At 48.2% G+C, this 17,503-nt stretch overlaps 1 protein-coding gene across 9 annotated transcripts in view; it reads left to right on the top strand.

Moving 5' to 3' along the window:
• The window catches only part of PPP6R3 (protein phosphatase 6 regulatory subunit 3), a 144,388-nt gene that overhangs the window by 73,135 nt on the left and 53,750 nt on the right, over positions 1 to 17,503 (top strand). For 8 of the 9 annotated variants that reach the window (XM_080815910.1, XM_080815913.1, XM_080815912.1 and 5 more), the window contains 5 exons: positions 1,798 to 1,984; positions 5,802 to 5,939; positions 8,531 to 8,596; positions 11,551 to 11,663; positions 15,573 to 15,686. In XM_080815910.1, coding sequence (XP_080672036.1) covers positions 1,798 to 1,984; positions 5,802 to 5,939; positions 8,531 to 8,596; positions 11,551 to 11,663; positions 15,573 to 15,686 — 618 coding nt within the window. The remainder of the gene's footprint in view (positions 1 to 1,797; positions 1,985 to 5,801; positions 5,940 to 8,530; positions 8,597 to 11,550; positions 11,664 to 15,572; positions 15,687 to 17,503) is intronic. The other variant, XM_080815914.1, reaches the window with a different exon arrangement.

Genomic DNA, 17,503 nt, shown 5'->3' with positions numbered 1-17,503 from the left:
AATACCTGAAAAATCTGTGAAAAAGATGTTTTAAATGCCCATGTCCTGTTCCGGACCTTGTGTGTCAGGATTTGGAGAATATACCCTACGCACGTGGTTTACCGGCGCTTTATTTGCCAGCAGTTTCAGATTGGGGCAGTTGAGACAACGCACCCCCCAGCCCCCAAAGCAGCATCTTGGAAGTTTTATGAAGTGGAAAATAAAGGGGAATAAAAAGAGCGAGCTTTCCTTCTTCTCAGTATTTTGTATTATCCTTCCCCGTGAGGTAAAGGCTACTGGGTTAATTTTACACACTTGGAAACTGAGGCCAGGGAGGTTAAATAACTTGTTCAAGGTGAAGCGGCTTGTAAGTGGTAGAGACAGTCTGGACCTAGGTGGTGAGAGGCCAGAAGCCACACCTGCAGCGGCTGCGTTAGCCCGCCCCTGGCATCGTGGTGGCTCTGTATTACAGCCTCCTCGAGCCCACATGTTCCGTAAAGTAAGAAAGACAGACTTTAATTTGAGCCTCAGAAGAAAGCTATTTGATAATACGCTCTTCGTGCCCACACACCTGCCAGTTCTGTCCTTTCTTGTCTGTTCGCTTCCTCCCTACCGAGGTTCACGTGGGGACGTTCTCGTACTGCTCCGTCTTCCGACCTCACAGCAGAGCCCCTCGGCGGCTGCGGCCTTCTGGTTTGTGGCCGGTGGCCTCTCGAGCCAGGAGCCTCAGGGCAGGCCGCCCTTGTTTGTCTTGGATGCCTCGAGGGGTATTGTCTGGGTTCCAGGCAACAGTCCTCGCCTCTCCCCTGTCAGATAGCAACTTGTCGCTGTTCTGTCACGTCCCTGTCCGGCCAGCCTTGACTTGCCACTCCAGATGACTAGCTGGTCCTGGATCCTGGCTGCTTGACAGGGAGGAGTAAAGAGCAGAGACGTGAACTTGGGGGTGGCGGAGAGCATCGTGTGGACCGGCCTTGGAGTCTGCACTTGTTGCTGTTGAAAACAGAAGAGAAAATGTGGCAAGAGGAGTGAGCGGAGGAGGCGGATTCGCTGTCTGATTGTCAGAGAGTGCTCTGGTGGTCAACGGCAAGCATGCCTTTAGGGCTGCAGCTATTTCCAGGGCTGTGCGGTCTGCAGAAGAGATCTGTGTCCCACAGCAGTGAGACCTGATGGCGGGCGGATCCCTGGGAGACCTGGGAAGGCCGGCGTGGAGAGCTGGTGTTTTGCGTTGCCGCTCTCCTACTTGGGTGACTCAGGCTGATGTCTTGTTCTCCACTTCCTTACGTTACAGCAGTGATTCTCTTAAGGCGTAGTACAGATCCAACACTTGGTAGACCCTCCAAAACTCGCAGCCTTGTGAAGACAGAGGTGGCAGGTCTTGGAACCAGAATGTGCCTTGAGTCCTTACAGGGTGCCGTGTGTAGTGCAGTTTCCTGGAAACCAGCATCCCCCACCGTTGTCCTACAGGCGCCGGTTTTCAAACCTACAGGCTCTGCCGCTGACGGCTATGGCCAGAGGCGGCCCGTGCCCTGCCCGCGGTGCGGCCTCCCCGGGCTCCCGAGCCCTAGGTGTGCTCTAGTTTTGTTAGGGAAAGTGTATCCTGTACAAGCTTGCTTTAGAAGTAAGTTTTTAGATACAGTAGAAAATTCACTGTAGAAAATCTAGTAGAAAATCTAGAGGTTGGACAGAATGAATTGAAACGATTTTCTAATTCCCAGAGGTGATTTTGTTATTTTTCACAAAATTTTAGGAAACATTTCTGATTTGTGTTCTACTTTCTGTAATGGAACTGTTGATGACACGAGTGTCCTGTTCTTCTAGGTACCCAAATATATCTTGTGAGTTGCTCACTTCCGATGTCTCCCAGATGAACGATAGGCTGGGGGAAGACGAGTCCCTGCTCGTGAGGTTATATAGCTTCCTCCTAAACGACTCCCCCTTGAACCCGCTACTTGCCAGCTTCTTCAGCAAGGTGCTCAGTATTCTTATCAGCAGAAAACCAGAACAGGTAAATACCATTTTCCAGAAGGTAAGTATTAGGGCTGATCGTCCCCCTGAGACGATCCCCTGTAATTGTGTTCTGAGTGTGCCTTCAGTCCAGGTTCTGCAGCGGAGTGTATTTAAATATACGGACTTAACACTGACCTCCACATCCATGACCATGTTCTAGCTTGGCGTGTTCTCTTCGGAGCGCCTCATGGCCCAGCATAGCAGTGTACTTTGGTCTCCTCTCTTTTTTTTTTTTTTTTTTTTTAAAGATTTTTTATTTATTTATTTGACAGAGAGAGAGAGATCACAAGTAGGCAGAGAAGCAGGCAGAGAGAGAGGAGGAAGCAGGCTCCCTGCTGAGCAGAGAGCCCGATGCGGGGCTCGATCCCAGGACCCTGGGATCATGACCTGAGCCGAAAGCAGAGGCTTTAACCCACTGAGCCACCCAGGTGCCCCTGGTCTCCTCTCTTGACCAGTAACTGCAAGCACGAGAGCGTGGGCTGTCTGTTGGCGAAGGCAGTGCCATGCCTCATACTGAGTGGCCGAAGATGTGAGTGGCGTTGTAGTGACTCTGGTGAAGCGACTGTTGTTTTTGGTATTTTTCTTTCCTGTAATGATGAGCGCAACACAAATGAGGCTGTAAATCAAAAAGCTTTTCCGTAAATGTAATTGATGATTAGTTTATACAAATGATGACGATTTTGTTTTGATTCCACTCAAAAACTTAAGTGTTTAGCTTGAGACGTCTCTGTTTATTTTATTATTATTATTTTTAAGGTTTTATTTATTTATTTGAGGGAGCAAGGGAAAGAGAGAAGTGTGAGCCAGGGGAGGGGCAGAGGGAGAGGCAGACACCCCGCTGAGCACGGAGCCCAAGTGGGGCTCGATCCCAACAACCCTGAGATCATGACCAGAGCCAGAGTCAGACACTCAACCGGCTGAGCCACCCCGGCGCCTCAAGACGTCTCTGTTTAGACTGCCTTTCCTATCCAGTAGTGCTGGGCAGAAAACCCTACTTCACTGTGGAGGGAACTGTCCCCTCTCTCTCCTCCCCGTCTCCCCCCCCCCCCAGCATCTGTTTTGTTCCTGAACAGCTCAGACACACTTGGGAAATTGATTTTCCAAGGATCTGCCGTATGTGTTGTGGTTCTCAGAGCACGGTTTCATGACCAGCAGCGTGAGTACCACCTGAGAATCTGACAGAAATGCAAGGTTGTCAGCCCCACCTCACACCTTGTGAGTCAGACAGGCGATCTGGGAGTTCTCGTAAGTCTTCTAGAGGACTCTGATGCATACTGAGACTTGAGAGTCATGACTCTAGTGCATACGGTGTGAAGAAGGGTGTGCTTACGGGGAGATTCTGCTCCACTCCTGGCAACAGGCACCCAAGGAGCAGCGAGGGCCTCCGACGCTCAGGCGCGCATAGACGCACCAGGGTGCGATGCCAGGGCTGCAGGTGGTCGGTCTGGCCGGGCCTGGCTCCTCCCTGGTGGGAAACGGGCTCCCTGACCCGTCCTTTGCCGTCAGCGGACATGGAGGGATGGAACTATTTTAGGCCCAGTATGTCCGTCCTTTGCCAAGGCACAGTGGATGCGTGTTTTATTTTAGACAAGATTGTACTTTCATGTTCTTAATTAGGCGGGATTATGCCCTGAGATGTATTGGAATCGAGGTTCGTTTTTCTTAGAGGGTAATCCCCGAATCCCGATGCCTGTCGTACAGGCCGTCTTCCCCTCTTCTGCCTTCTGGCGAGAACGGACGGGGCTGCTGAGCGTTCTGGCGGAGTGCACGCCGTCGCGTCAGCCCGAGTCCTGGTCCTTTCAGGTGGCTGCAGCTGTGACAGACACAGGCCTTCGCCGGCATCGTGGTTTTTCTCTTCGCTCCGTGCTAGCGGAGCCCAAATTCAGGGGCTCCTGTTCTCACTGTACCTTTGATACAAGCGAGAACACTTGAAGCTTCCTGGGACTCTGAGGGTTGGCGCTGCCCTTCTGGGTCCCACATGTCGCACCCAGTCGCTGGCGTCTGCCGATGCAGGGCTCAGAGGGGGGCCTGTCACTCGGCGGCTCCGCGTGCTTCTTGGCTTAGGCGCTCTCGGAAGGAAAATGAGAGGATTTGGTCACCGTCGCTCTTCTAGAGCCTCTCTTGGTTGGAGGACTAAGGGTGGAAATGGTTTCCGTCCCGTGAGATGCGAGCGATGCTGCGTGCAGCTGTGGGGAGCGAGGACACCAGGGGCCCGGCCTGGCTCCCCTGACGCAGTCGTTCAGCTCACGGGCCAGGACAGCCAGCCACGGGGTCCCTTCGGTGTCGGGAGGGGTAGCATCTCTGCGGCGTCATCCTCTGTCAGGGACCCCTCACTGTCCTTACGGTGCTGTCCGCGGCCCTGGACCCAGTTCGTGCCTTTGGCCTCCTGAGCTGGTGCTTTCTCCACAGAACCAGACGGTATCTTGGTCATGTCTGGCTTTTTCCTCTTTTTTCCTCCACTGTGCTTGTAACAACTACTGTGTGACTCAGTTGTGATGGATTAATTGTGTCTCATTTCTTGAAGGCTTATGTCACCACATTTTACCTCCCTGTTCAGAGGAGCAGCAGGTCACAGGTGCTCCTCCGTTTGTGCCGGGGGGGCGTGAAGCGATTTTTGTCATCTCTGGCTCATAGACTTCGTCCCTGGGATGACGGCAGGATTTGTGGCTTTTGTGGCACGCTGATCTAAGTTGAAACTTCAGGGCAGCCACCGTTGGGCTCTGGCAAGACACTTCACTGGCCTGCGCCTTGGTTTCCCTGTCTGGCACGTGGAGTGGGGCAGCCCCTCCTCGAGGGCATCGAGAAGGTTCGCTGAGACTTAGCTGCTGCCACACTGACCATACTGCTTCCGCGACATTTGAAGAGACACTGGGTGCAGACGGGCAGAAGGCCCACAGGGGTGTGCAGGACAGAACTCTCTGCCTCTTCTTGCAGAGAAGAGAGACCCAGGTGGGAGTGGTAACGTCTCAGGTCCCTTCTGTGTCGCTGCCCGTCTCCTCCACGCTCGCCCTCCTGGTGTCGATCTCGTCAGCGAGCAGCTGAGGTCGGGCCACACGTGATGTTGTGTAGCAGCTGAGCTCGCCACCAGGACGGACTTAAAAACACTTGGTGTTTTGAGGGGCGCCTGGGTGGCTCAGGGGGTTAAAGCCTCTGCTTTCGGCTCAGGTCATGATCCCAGGGTCCTGGGATCGAGTCTCGCATCGGGCTCTCTGCTCAAGAGGGAGCCTGCTTCCCCCTCTCTCTGCCTGCCTCTCTGCCTACTTGTGATCTCTCCCTCTGTCAAATAAAGAAATAAAATCTTAAAAAAAAAAAGACCGTACCACCTGTAAGCTCCTTCTTAAAAAACAACAACAACAAAACACTTGGTGTTTTGAATTGTTTTTTCCTGCTTGCTAGGGACCAGTTAGGATTTTGAGTCTTTGCTCTGCATTTTAGTGCAGTCTGAGGGACTTGCTTTATGTCCATAAACTGCTGAATGGTATGTTCTTGGGCTCTCTGTTGGGCATTAAACTATTTGTCCTTATTCTCTGACAGTTAATAATGAACGTGAACAGAAATAAAAGACTTCGTTATGGTGTATTTGTGTGAGGAAACGTGTGGTAATACGAGGTTTTTTCCCCAAGGGGCTTTGCGTGCGCTGACAGTCAGCAGGCTCCCCAGGCTCCCCTCTGGTTCCAGCTCAGCGTCTGCCGTTCCTCCACTCAGCGTGGCAGTGGGTTTCGAGAGGGGCACTTGGAGGGGTCAGGATGGAATATGCTGTGAAGGTGGTGGTTCCCCGGTTACGTGTCTTTCAGGTGTGGTTTGTTCTCCTCTAGATTGTGGATTTCTTGAAGAAGAAACGTGATTTCGTAGACCTTATCATAAAGCACATAGGAACTTCGGCCATCATGGACTTGTTGCTCAGGCTCCTGACGTGCATCGAGCCTCCGCAGCCCAGGCAAGATGTGCTGAACGTGAGTAGAATCAGGACCCCTGCACCGGGGCTTGGGAGAGGAAGGTTGTCTGGGAAACGGGGCGGGGGTGGGGCTTTCTGGAAGGAGGGCAGGGTGGGGAAGGAAGGGGGTTCCAAGGTAGGAAGAGATTACGATTTTGCAGGGTTCCAGATGTGCGCATCTGGAGGGTCCTGCGGTGTTTCTTTGTGAGGGGCTCTTTACTCCCTGCTGGTTTGGTTTTCAGTTGGAGTAGGGCAGTGGAATGGGTTGAAAATGCATTTAAAGCTTGTCTCGTGGAAAGAGCAGGAGATGGGGAGCTGCAGATCTGGTCTGGGGATTCCATGAGGTGCCGCTCTTGAGAGCGCGACCACACCGCAGGGTCAGGGCTGCAAAGGCACGTGTTCCAGGAAGTGAGCCGTCAGGGTAGTGTTCCTCTTGTGGGTAGTTAGGATCATAGGAGAAGAGGAGAATGGGGCTTACTTCGAAAAGCACACATATTTTAAAACTTCGGTAGATGGTTATTTTAGGATACGTGTGCCTCTTGAAGAGCTGTCTTAAGTGGAATTTGGGTGGGAAGAGGGAGAGTGTGAATAACTGAATGTGAGATTCCGCACAGGCTCTTATCTTTGCCCCTTTTTCTTGTCTTCTGTCTCCTCCTCTTTGATTCTCTTCACTCCCTTCTTCCAGAACCTTCCCCAACCTGTTCCATCCCAAACCCTAGCACCTACTCATTTCTTTGAAATCAGTTTTATTGGAAATGCTGATTTTAATTAAAGACTGGAAGAACCAGAGGAGAGGCAGGAGGGCCTGTCAGGTGGTATTCCAGGAAAGGCATGTTCTGCTGCGTGCCTGGGCACGTGTTTGTGTGAGGGGGATGCGGTCAGGGCTGGCTCTGTAGAACCAGGCAGAAGTCTCCTGAGAACCGTGGTCATCGTGAGGACACCAGCTAAGGGTACCTAGTGAATGTCCTGGAGTTGCCTGTAGGAAGGGACCAGAAATTGGGGTGTTGGTTCTTTTTAGGTGTGTTTTTGTGGCTATCTTTTCTCAGAAGATGTTGAAGATTCCAGGAAGGATTGTTGAGGGCAAGGGGAGGGGTCACCTTTGGATTGCTCTAGGGAGTAATGATTAAGTATAGTTTTTTTAGAATTCTTTTGTCACTTCTGAGTTGAATTTTAGGGCCATTTCTTCTGGAGCGATATGGTGATAGGCAGTTAATAAAGGCTTAGGTTAGGGGAAGGGTGGTTAGAAACTTAGATTTGGGTGCCCGTCGTGGGGGCATAGGTTCTTATTAATGGCTGTGGAGGCAGTAGGAGTGTGGGGCTGATCCTTTCATAGCGCACAAAGTTTCCTTCCTGCTCCCCTGGTGGTCAGGCCCCCTCTCCACCCCTCCCCCCATTGCGGCTAAAGTGTAGCCCCAAGTGTCACCTGGGGACTCAGGTCTCACCTCTGCCCTACTGAATCAGAGTGTGCATTTTGGCAAGATCCCCAGGAGGGTGACTGATACGCCCATTTTGAAACCGATCTTAAAAGATAAAGTTGGACCTCTAGCTTTGTACCCTCTCGTAGTTTCGTTTTCATCTTCCTTGGGCACCATTCTCTTTAAGGAGCAGGCAGCTGTGCCCTTAGCAAATTGTGTTTGATTTCTTGCCACCCAGCCCTGTGCCGCCCTGTTTCCCCCAGTTTCCCTTTAACCTTTGGGTTCTGTTTTGAGGTTTGTTTGTTTTGTCCTTTCTTGACTGTAAGTGCCTTGTTTACTGTGTTGCTTCTCTTCCTGCCTAACGTGCTGCTGCAGCTCGTATTTAATTTATTCTCCCTATTCTTCTCCTCTCCTGATTTTCATTCACGGTGGTACTTCGCATGTAGATGAGGAAGAGATTGTCCTGGGCAGGATACTGGCACTTTACTAACTCGTGACGGGGCAGATGAACTCTGCTGCCGTGGTGCCCTGCCCCCCTGTTTCCTTTCCTGTGGCTGTTTTGGTTTTGGAGTCTGAAAGTTCATCATATGTTTTAACCCAGAGGCTTGATACTAAATACTGCTTTTCTTAGTCTTTCTGAAGCTGCCCCCCCCCCCCTTAAGATTAATTTGTTTACTTGGGAACGTACTCAGGCATGGGAGTGGGGAGGGGCAGAGGGGGAGGGAGGATCTCAAGCAGACTCTTCTGAGGGCAGAGACTGACCCTGAGATCCCAGCCAGCGCTCTGATCTAGGCTCCTAACTGACTGAGCCACCCAGGTGCCCCTCTGACGCTGACTTAGGGTGAATACTGTCTTACAGAAAATGTATGAATTACACCCCCCCCCCCCAAACAAAATACAGACCTTTTTAGTGCTTACTGTTTGAGAACTACCCTGTGGCTAAGAAGCTGATGTTAGAATTTTTTATGTGGGAATTGTAATTTGGGGCATAGTTGGTAGTGTTGGCTACAGTTTAAATAATACATTCACTGGCATTTTCCTTGGGGAACTTTTAACTTCTGTAGTGTTCAAAGTCCAGAGAAATCTGTAACATTCTACTTAAAATGTGATGGATATTTCCAAGTATGTTAATCTTCATTGGGGTTTGAACAAGAGCCACGCATTGCTATCATTACCTCTACAATGTGTTTTACAGTGGTTAAATGAGGAGCAAATTATCCAGAGACTTGTGGAAATAGTTCATCCATCGCAAGAAGAAGATGTAAGTTCTCTTGTGTGACTGTAAACTTAATTTTTTTGAAAAAGTGGAACTGTGTTTATTTGGGTGTAGAACATAATTGTAGGAGGCATGAAGGTAGAGGACAGGTAAAATCTGGCATTCTTAAAGTTGACAATTTTCTAATCACTAAAGGCTACATTTTGCTGATGCCCAGAACATTTTTCAGAAACGTGGACAGCAGCAGGCCCTGGTTCTAGCACCATCTTCTGGAACTTGGAGCTGAACCTGCTTGCTTTTGTTACAGACCTCCTCTGTCCTACTTCTTTTTCCTTCTGTACACATCCGTTAGCCCAAATGGTGTGGCCGCATCTGCACTTGTGTTTTCTGTTCTGGCTACGCTGTGCAGCAGCACATCAGAATCTTTGCCACCGTTGAAGCCGTGGAGTGTTGAGCCCTTGGCATTCGTACTTCTTGGCCTTTCTTGGCCAGAGGCACTGACAGGTTTGGCTTTGTCCCAGGAGCTGAGGGTTGACTTGGCAATAGGATTGAGGCTGCTCTGCCGTTTGCAGACTGAGCTCTGTGCTGAGGGGATGCCTGTTTGGGCGGGGTCTCCTGGACTAGCCATTGGCCCCAGTGGAGGAGGCTCCCAGCTCTGCTGCTCCCCCCCCTCTTTTTTTTTTTTTAAAGATTTTATTTATTTATTTATTTGAGAGAGAGAGAGCGAGAGCGAGCAAGCATGAGAGTGGAGAAGGTCAGAGGGAGAAGCAGATTCCCCATGGAGCTGGGACTCCTGGAATCATGACCTGAGCCAAAGGCAGTCGCTTAACCCACTGAGCCACTCAGGCGCCCCCTGCCGCTGCTCCTGCTGCCGCCTTCGGTCGCAGCCCGAGCCCTGTGGGATTGCCCACGTTTAGCCCTTTCTGCCTGCAGACATGACAGCTCTGCGACTCAGCCTCCTCTCTGGGAAGGAGGTGATTGTAGTAGATGTGCGGGCTGTGTTGTGGGGAGGTCAGGGAACCTTCCCGTGTGCCTTAAGCTGCCAGTTAGATTGAAGAGTAAGACGGTGGAGGAGTATGAAGGGGGGAAGGTATCCAGAGGATACCCCGCTCAGAAAGCTTGATGTAGCCCCTTCTCCTTGGATGTATTCAGATACTTTGATACCTGGAATTTATCTAAAACAGCCCCCCCCCACCCCGCATAAAAAGTTAACCATTAAAGGTGCTGCTGGTTCCCAGTCTTCCCTTTGGGACAGCGCATCTGCAGTGTTGTTCTGTTAACATTCAGAACACAGCCCGGTGTGCGCCTGTGTGCGCCTGCGTCAGCTGCTGCGGTGGGAGCAGCCCCGCGCAGTGGGGGCCTGCGCGCCGGTGGGGCTGGTAGTGCCTCCTGTGCCCGGGGCGGGGGTTGGTTGCTTCCAGAGCGCTGCTCCCGTGTGATTCAGGTGTGGCCAGTGCAGGCCGTGGAGAGTGATGATGGGAGCGTGGCCTGTCCCCTTCACAGGGCATACACGTCCATGGACAAGGCTTGCCTGTTGCTAGGCTTGCACATTCTCAGACAGAGCTGATTGCTCCGCAGGGAATCACGCCAGTCTGCAGGGCTCGGGAGAAGCCCGTCTGCAGCTCTTCTTCTTTTTCTTTTCTAAAGGGCAAAGCATTTGGAGCATTAGCAGCTTCTTACCTGACTTGCAAGAAAGTTAATTTTGCCTCTGGACAGTCCTGTTCATACTTCTGTTTTGTATTAAGTGATAAGTCACATGCTGAAGTCATACGGACCAGTTGATACTTACTAAGGAATGGTTAGACTCCTAATTCTAGTCAGTGGACTTGATACCCTGGTGTGTGTTGTCATCTGTGCTGGACATCACTGCCTGCCTGTCCTGGGCTCGAACTGCTCTGTCTGCGGGCGGTGCCCAGTGCCACGTGCCACAGAACAGAGTGCATTTGGGCGCTAAGATTTTAGACTTTCCTGTAAGGTAAACACACTGTACACTGGGAGAAGATGCAGTATTTCTTGCCCTTTGGTATATTCCAGAAAGCTATATTTGCCTTTTTTTTTCAAATCAGTGCTGATTTAAAAGGTGATTTATCAGGTTCTGTGCTGATAAAGATATATACAGTTGACCTTTGAACAACATGGGAGTTGGGGTGCCAACCCCCCACGAAATCAAAAATCCATGTAAAGCTTTTGACTCCATAAAACTTAACTGGTAATAGCCTGCTGTTGGCCATAAGCCTTACCAATAAGGCAACCCATCAGTTAACACATATTTTGTGTATGTATTACATCCCATGTTCTTACAGTAAAGCCGGTTAGAGAGAAGAAAATGTTACTAAGAAAATCCTAAGAGAAAATACATTTAAATAAGTACTGTACGTATTAAGAGAATCAGCGTGGAAGTGAACTGGTGTGGTTCAAACCCATGTTGTTCAAAGGTCAGCTGTATTTTGGGGGGGTGTATTTTTAAGTTCTCAGTTGTAGCAATTTTTCCTTGCCAGAACTTTGTTTTTTTTTTTTTTTTTTTTTTTTAAAGATTTTATTTATTTATTAGAGATCACAAGCAGGCAGAGAGGCAGGCAGAGAGAGAGGAGGAAGCAGGCTCCCTGCTGAGCAGAGAGCTCCCTGTGGGGCTCAATCCCAGGACCCTGGGATCATGAACCGAGCTGAAGGCAGAGGCTTTAACCCACGGAGCCACCCAGGCGCCCCTCCTTGCCAGAACTTTGATGCCATGTCCCTGCACATAGTGATCTGTGCTGTGCGGTATTGTTAAGTGAAGCTCGTTGGCCTGGCAGGATCAGGTAGTCGTGTTTACCTGTGTTCCTTCTTTTTTTTTTTTTTTAACCTGCATTCCTTCTTCTGAGCTTGACTTTTTACTCACTGCAGCTTCTTACGGCCAGTGTTAATTTGTGTTATTTCTTAAGGAATTTACTTGCTAAGGTTTTGTTATAAACTTGACATTTGATGTGTTTTATAGTTAAAATTGTACTTTTTTCCCTTAGCGGCATTCAAATGCTTCACAGTCACTTTGTGAAATTGTTCGCCTGAGCAGAGACCAGATGTTACAAATTCAGAACAGTACAGAACCAGATCCGCTGCTTGCCACTCTAGAAAAGTATGTTTAAAACTGTTCTTGTTCTTTTTTCTTTTTCTTTTTTAAATTGATGCTATTTGTTGTGTTACCAGTGTGAGTGGTTGGTAAGTCTTCCATCGGTGGGAATCATGACCCTGCAAGATACCCTTGGGTGGGGGAGGACTGGCTTATCCGATCTCAGCCATTTGTGATGCCCAGTGGACACCCGCAGGGTAAGAATGTAAAGAAATGACATTTATGCGTAGACTTGGAACTTTTGAAATAGCTATAAACTAGAATTCTGTTAAGCTGTCCTAAGATGGGGTAGCGCGTGAAGACTGTGGGTTACTGCTCCGCAGGTCTTTGGTGAAGAATAATTTCATACGCAAACTGATTTGACCCATCGTAGTCAAGGATTTTACCAGAAGCTCTTCTTAGGATTTACTGTGCCTTTGCAGCTGACTAGGGGCAACCTGACCAGACCTGATTTGAAGGGTTACAAGCCTTGTCTGTTTTTTGTCTCTGTACTGCTCTGTCCTTCTTTTGAGACGATTCCTTGTGAGCGGCCTTCTCATGTTTGGGTGGAAAATAGGTGGAGGACGGTGTGCTGTTTTGAAATTTGTGAACGGCCGGCCCTTGGATACTAGCTTCTCTAGATTCGCACATTTTCGGAAGGAATACTTGCCGTTGCGCACGGGCACGCATTTGGCCTGCATGCGCCCAGTGAGATGAGCAAGGAGCAAATTAGAGACGTCGTATCGTTTTTAAAGTCTGTCATCTGAGAAGTAGAATTGTATTTTCCCAGGAAAGGATTTGACTGATTCTCTGAAGTAAGCGAAACTTAAATTATCAGCTTCTAAGTAAAATGTCAGTTTCCTTCCCCGCTTCTGTTATTCTTGGCACTATGGCGTATATACTCTTTTTGTAAATATAAGACATTCCACATTCAAATACTAGTAATTATAGTAGTGTTAGGTTCAACCATGTAAAATTGCCCTTTGAGTAGGTTAAAAAAAAGGTTGAACACCAACAGTCTCATGGTTCTTGATAGCATTGTTCAATAGAAAGAAAAGTCAGATGTCATTTTAAATGATCTAGTAGCCACATTCAAGTAAAAAATAGGTGAAATTAATTTTAATAATATAGTAAATTTAATTATTAAAAATATTTGAACAGATGCTTATTTAAAAAAAAATCACGGAGGTATTATACATTCTTTTCTTTGCCAGAGTTTTGGAAAGCCAGTGTGTATTTTACACTTAGTACAGGTCAGTTCACACTCGTTACATTTCGAGTGCAGCAGCCATCTGGGACAGCAGGTTCCCCCCAGATGCAGGACCGGGCAGCAGTGCGTGCTGAGTTTCAGCGCCCCCGGAGCCTCTCTCCTGGGGAGTGTGGCCCCGGAGCCTGGGTAGGGCCCAGCTGTTAAAGTTCAGACTGTCTTTAGTCCCAGTGATCAGGCAGCTCTAAACGGAACCGTACATGCCCAGAATTGGCATTATTAAATATTCATTGGAGTAAATGTCTTCAGATTCATGGTCATGATGAGTTAGGGGTTTGATGATGTCACCGCAGTTGGCAGTGGGGAGACTTACTCTACAGCAGTGCCTCCTGCATCCTTCTTGAGAATGAGAACCAGCCCCCTTTAGTATAATCAGACATGCTCCCATGTTATGGTGATTCTTTTAGTAGCTATTGATAAAAAAAATACACAGTGACTAGAGGCTTCTACGGGTTTGGTAAACTTATTAATCATAATAGCATTTGTATATGGCTGATACATTATTAGGTGATAATGTACAATATTTGAGAAACAGAAAAATAAAGCAATATTGTATTATTAGGCCAATCTGCTGGCCATACATAGTATACAGATGACCCAGCTCTTTATATGGCCTAACAGCCCACAGTTGGGGTGCCACGGTGTGTATAAACACTTACGTGTATGTGTGGTGTAGCACGTAAGGAAAAGTTTGAAACGACCTCAGGTTAGAGAGGATGGTCAACATAGGTAGACACACCAGAAGGTCTCTGAGAAAATGGATGGAAGTGTTAGGCAGCGAATAGCTTGGGTGGCAGTTGGGGCTTAAATTGAGTATATGCAGTTTAGTGACTCTGGGATTCTTCAAAAGTTTAAAATTCCTTTAAAACCAGTTGTGTTAGAGAAGGTCGGACCGTGCTGCTTTTGATTCTTGATACGAACGAGCTTAGAATGAGTTGGAGTTTGATCTCAGTCGGGCCAGGTTGTGCTCCTCTGACTACCCGTGTAGAAAGCAGAGTCACAACAAAAGTGCGCCGGAGTCTCAAGGCCTGGTAAAGTCCTTGCAGGGCTTCGTGCGTGCGTAGAGCAGCCCCTGTGGGGAGTTTACTAATGCTGATCTGAGAACTCGGTTTTTTAAGTGTGAAAGAAAATCCGTTTCTCTGACGTGTCAATAAATGCTTTACCATTTCAGGAATACTAAAGCGCTCGTTGTAGCCTGTCTGAGCAGCTTGGTCCTTCGGCTCGTGATTCCTTCTGTGGCAGCTGATGTTCTTAGGTTTAGATAAGACTCATGATACGGTTCGGCAGTATATTAACATCTTGACCGTCAGAGTTTTGCTGGTTATCATATCATTTTGTCCATTAGAGGACGCTTCCATGGTTGTAGGCGACGGATGAAGCTATGAGCTAGTGAGGGCCTCTCTGGGAGCCACTCCCTCAGGCGTCAGCGTCTGTGGGCCTGTGATGCACTCGTGAGAAGGAAGAACGTTCTGCTTGAACGAGAAGGTGGACATCTGCACTTGGATGCTGGGTCCATACTCTCCTGTGGCATGAGGCTGCTCTTTGAAAAACAGATGTATTTACTGTGAAAAAGTTGCCTGTTTTCTAGAGCCCAGTCTCAAACCTAGTATTTGTTCTGTAGACTTGCTGTGTGTTGAGTGATTTTTATAGTGCTGTTTTGGGTGAAGGTCTCACCATTTTGGTGCTGGTCTGGGTAGTTGAAAGCTCCTTCCACCAAGGCAGGGAGTGGGGGTGGGGGGAGGGGGTCCTCTGAAGTTAGCTTAGGTACCAGTTTTATTTGCTTCCCCCAAATAAAAAGGAGATTCTGTCCTACTTGCTGCCCTAGCCTGGCAAGGGGACTGGTGTTGGGACGCAGTGAACACAGCTGTACTTCGGGGTGGCTGGCGTCTCTGCTGGGTGAGCGGCAGGGGCAGCCCAGCTGTGTCCCCTGTTGTGAGGGCGGTCCCAGGTTTCCAACCACTCGGATTCTGAAAATGACCAAGATCCTAAGACACTGAGACCTTCCTTGAGAACGTCCATATAAATTTACCTGACAAGTTACCCTTGTGTTTTACATTCATCGTGGCCTTGAGTGTATAATGGGAAGAGCCTGTAGAGAATGTTTTGGGCTCTAGTTCAGGCAGATCCGCTTCTGCCGCCATGTTATTTTGATTGACCAAATTTTAATTGTAGGGTAAAATGCAACAATTGACCTTTACGTGTTTTAGATCTTAGTTAATTATACATTAATGCTTTTGTGGGAAGACATTTATGGGTTCTAATTAGCCTTTTTGAAAAATTCCCCTCATTTTGTGGGGTGAGGAGCTCCAGATCTTACCACCCACAGCCGCCGCCACCAGCACCCTGATGGGAGTGGGAGGTGACTTCCAGTCTGGAAATACTTGTTGGCTCTCGACAAGATCGGTGGAGGCAAGCAGGGCCCAGGTGACTCTGCTGAGGGGAGGGAGTAGGAGAATACATGTGGGAGAGTTAGATTTTGGAATATGCAGGATCACTTGTCTGGTTTAATAAATGTATTAAAAATAAAATGTTGTTAAGTGAAACAAATATGCCCAAGTGGGGTTGAGCTTTTGTAGAGTACTTGCCTTACTGCTACCATGCTCTTTTTCTCTGACGTTACTGTTAATTGATGTTACAATTAGCACCTGACTGTTGATTTGTTTCCCTAGGCAAGAAATTATAGAGCAACTTCTATCAAATATTTTCCACAAGGAGAAAAATGAATCAGCCATAGTCAGTGCAATCCAGATACTGCTGACTTTGCTGGAGACGCGGCGGCCCACGTAAGCTTTCCTTTTGTCTTACAAATGCTGAGCCATTTTGTTTTGCCTTTAGATTTTCTAGAAACTAATAAAAGTTGTTGGTTGATAAGCTACGGTCTCTTGCCCTTGAACTGCAGGTGCTGAGTCTGTCTCCACCGTAAGAACTCTGACTTAGTTTCATCCGAGGTGGGCTGTAGGGATACAGTTGAAGACAGTGTTCGGTGAGCACTGTGCACTGGCGGTGTTTGGGTATATGCAGTAGTTACGAGAAGGTAGCTACAACAAGAGGTGTCATAAACAAAGTGTGTAACACAAGAAAATTGTGCTCTCCTGTCCAGGTGACAGTTCAGGGATGCTTTCTGTCTTGTGATGCTTTTCTGCACATGCTGACTTGAGTCTTCAGATGGGCTCTTCAGAGATTTCACATGTAAGGGCCCTCCGGGTCGTGAGGCTGCTTTCAAAAATGGGTGGTCAGGTGGCTTGCGACCTTGAAGGAAAAATTTGGGCCAAGTGTTTCAGAATCAGAAATACAGTCTGCTTTTCCCATGTATGTGCCCTGGACCAGCCAGATGATGTTGGTCATGTTACTCTTTGCAGTTTAAGTCCAGTGCTAATTCACTTACAGATTGTCAGAATTTTCTGATTTGTTCCCTGGAGCATGAGGATTTGAAGAGGTGGGTATATGTGAGCGCTCCAAGAATATGTGGTTTAGAGATTAGAGTTTGTATTTTCTCACTCACTGTTAGATTTGTCCAGCGAACCAGAGGGCGTGAAGAGGACAGAGGAGGCTGCTCTCAGCATATGAAAATCCCGGCCATCCAAGGTTTCTGGATGTACTTTTCATGGTGTCATATTGGTTTCAGGCAAAGTAGTGAACACAGTCGATCTGTTTCCCAAATTCCTGACCTCTGTTCCCGGTTTGGTTAATCTTTGGTCAGCGGCAATGGAAGGCAGTTTGGGAGCAGTGCTTCGAAGATCTTGTACTTTGGGGATTGTGTCTGCAATTATGACCGTGTCTGCGTCTTCTCCTGCAAATTCTATTTTAAAGAATGTTACCAGTGCCTTTTAAGGTCTTAATCAGGTGGTGCAGGCCTGTCATCCTGCTCCTCATGCTTCACGGCGGTTGTACCATCTCCTCGGATGGTTTGAAAGCACCTGAAATGGGGCCGTGAGGCTTCTGTCAACTCCCTTGACTTGAGAAGGGAATAAATCTGAGAAAAAAGGTACATCTTCGCAAATGGAAGAAAGAAAACACAGAATCAGTTGTATAATCTAGAGCGGAGAAGATACAACAGTAAGAGAAACAGTAGAAGGACATTTCCGACCAGAAGAAACTTGTCTTCAGATCAGAAAGTGATGAAATGCTACAAGCAAGATTAAATTTAAACTGGGCGGGGGGGGGGGGGGCTCAGATTTTAGGCTTGTCCCGATGAGATTTATGAATCCCAAGAAGAAAGGACAGATCTTTGAAGTATCTGGATAAGAAAAAATGGGTTAACCACAAAGCAAATCAAATCACCAGGCATCTCGTATGTGAAGCTAAATAAAGACGGAAAGCAGAGGGTAGGACCGTGCCCTGGCATACTGCTGCTGACTGCTGGGACACATGCGGGCAGAGCAGGCCTTCCCCGGCCTCTGTGACCTCAGCGACCTCAGCATTCCATCTGGCTTCTGTCCCGGCGGAAGTACCTGAAGATGGACTTGACCAAACAAAATATCAAAGAACTTAAAGGAGTAATATTTATAAAAGTGGTGATAAATGAAATGGATAGGGTTTGAAAATTACTCATATGAATGTGAAGGTTAAGTGTTCAGATGAATAATTGAATAAGTTACGT

Source organism: Martes martes, assembly GCF_963455335.1.
Source record: "Martes martes genome assembly, chromosome: 10".
NCBI lineage: Eukaryota > Metazoa > Chordata > Mammalia > Carnivora > Mustelidae > Martes > Martes martes.
Note: the sequence above shows the minus strand (reverse complement) of the source record. Positions and strands in the feature narration are given on the sequence as shown.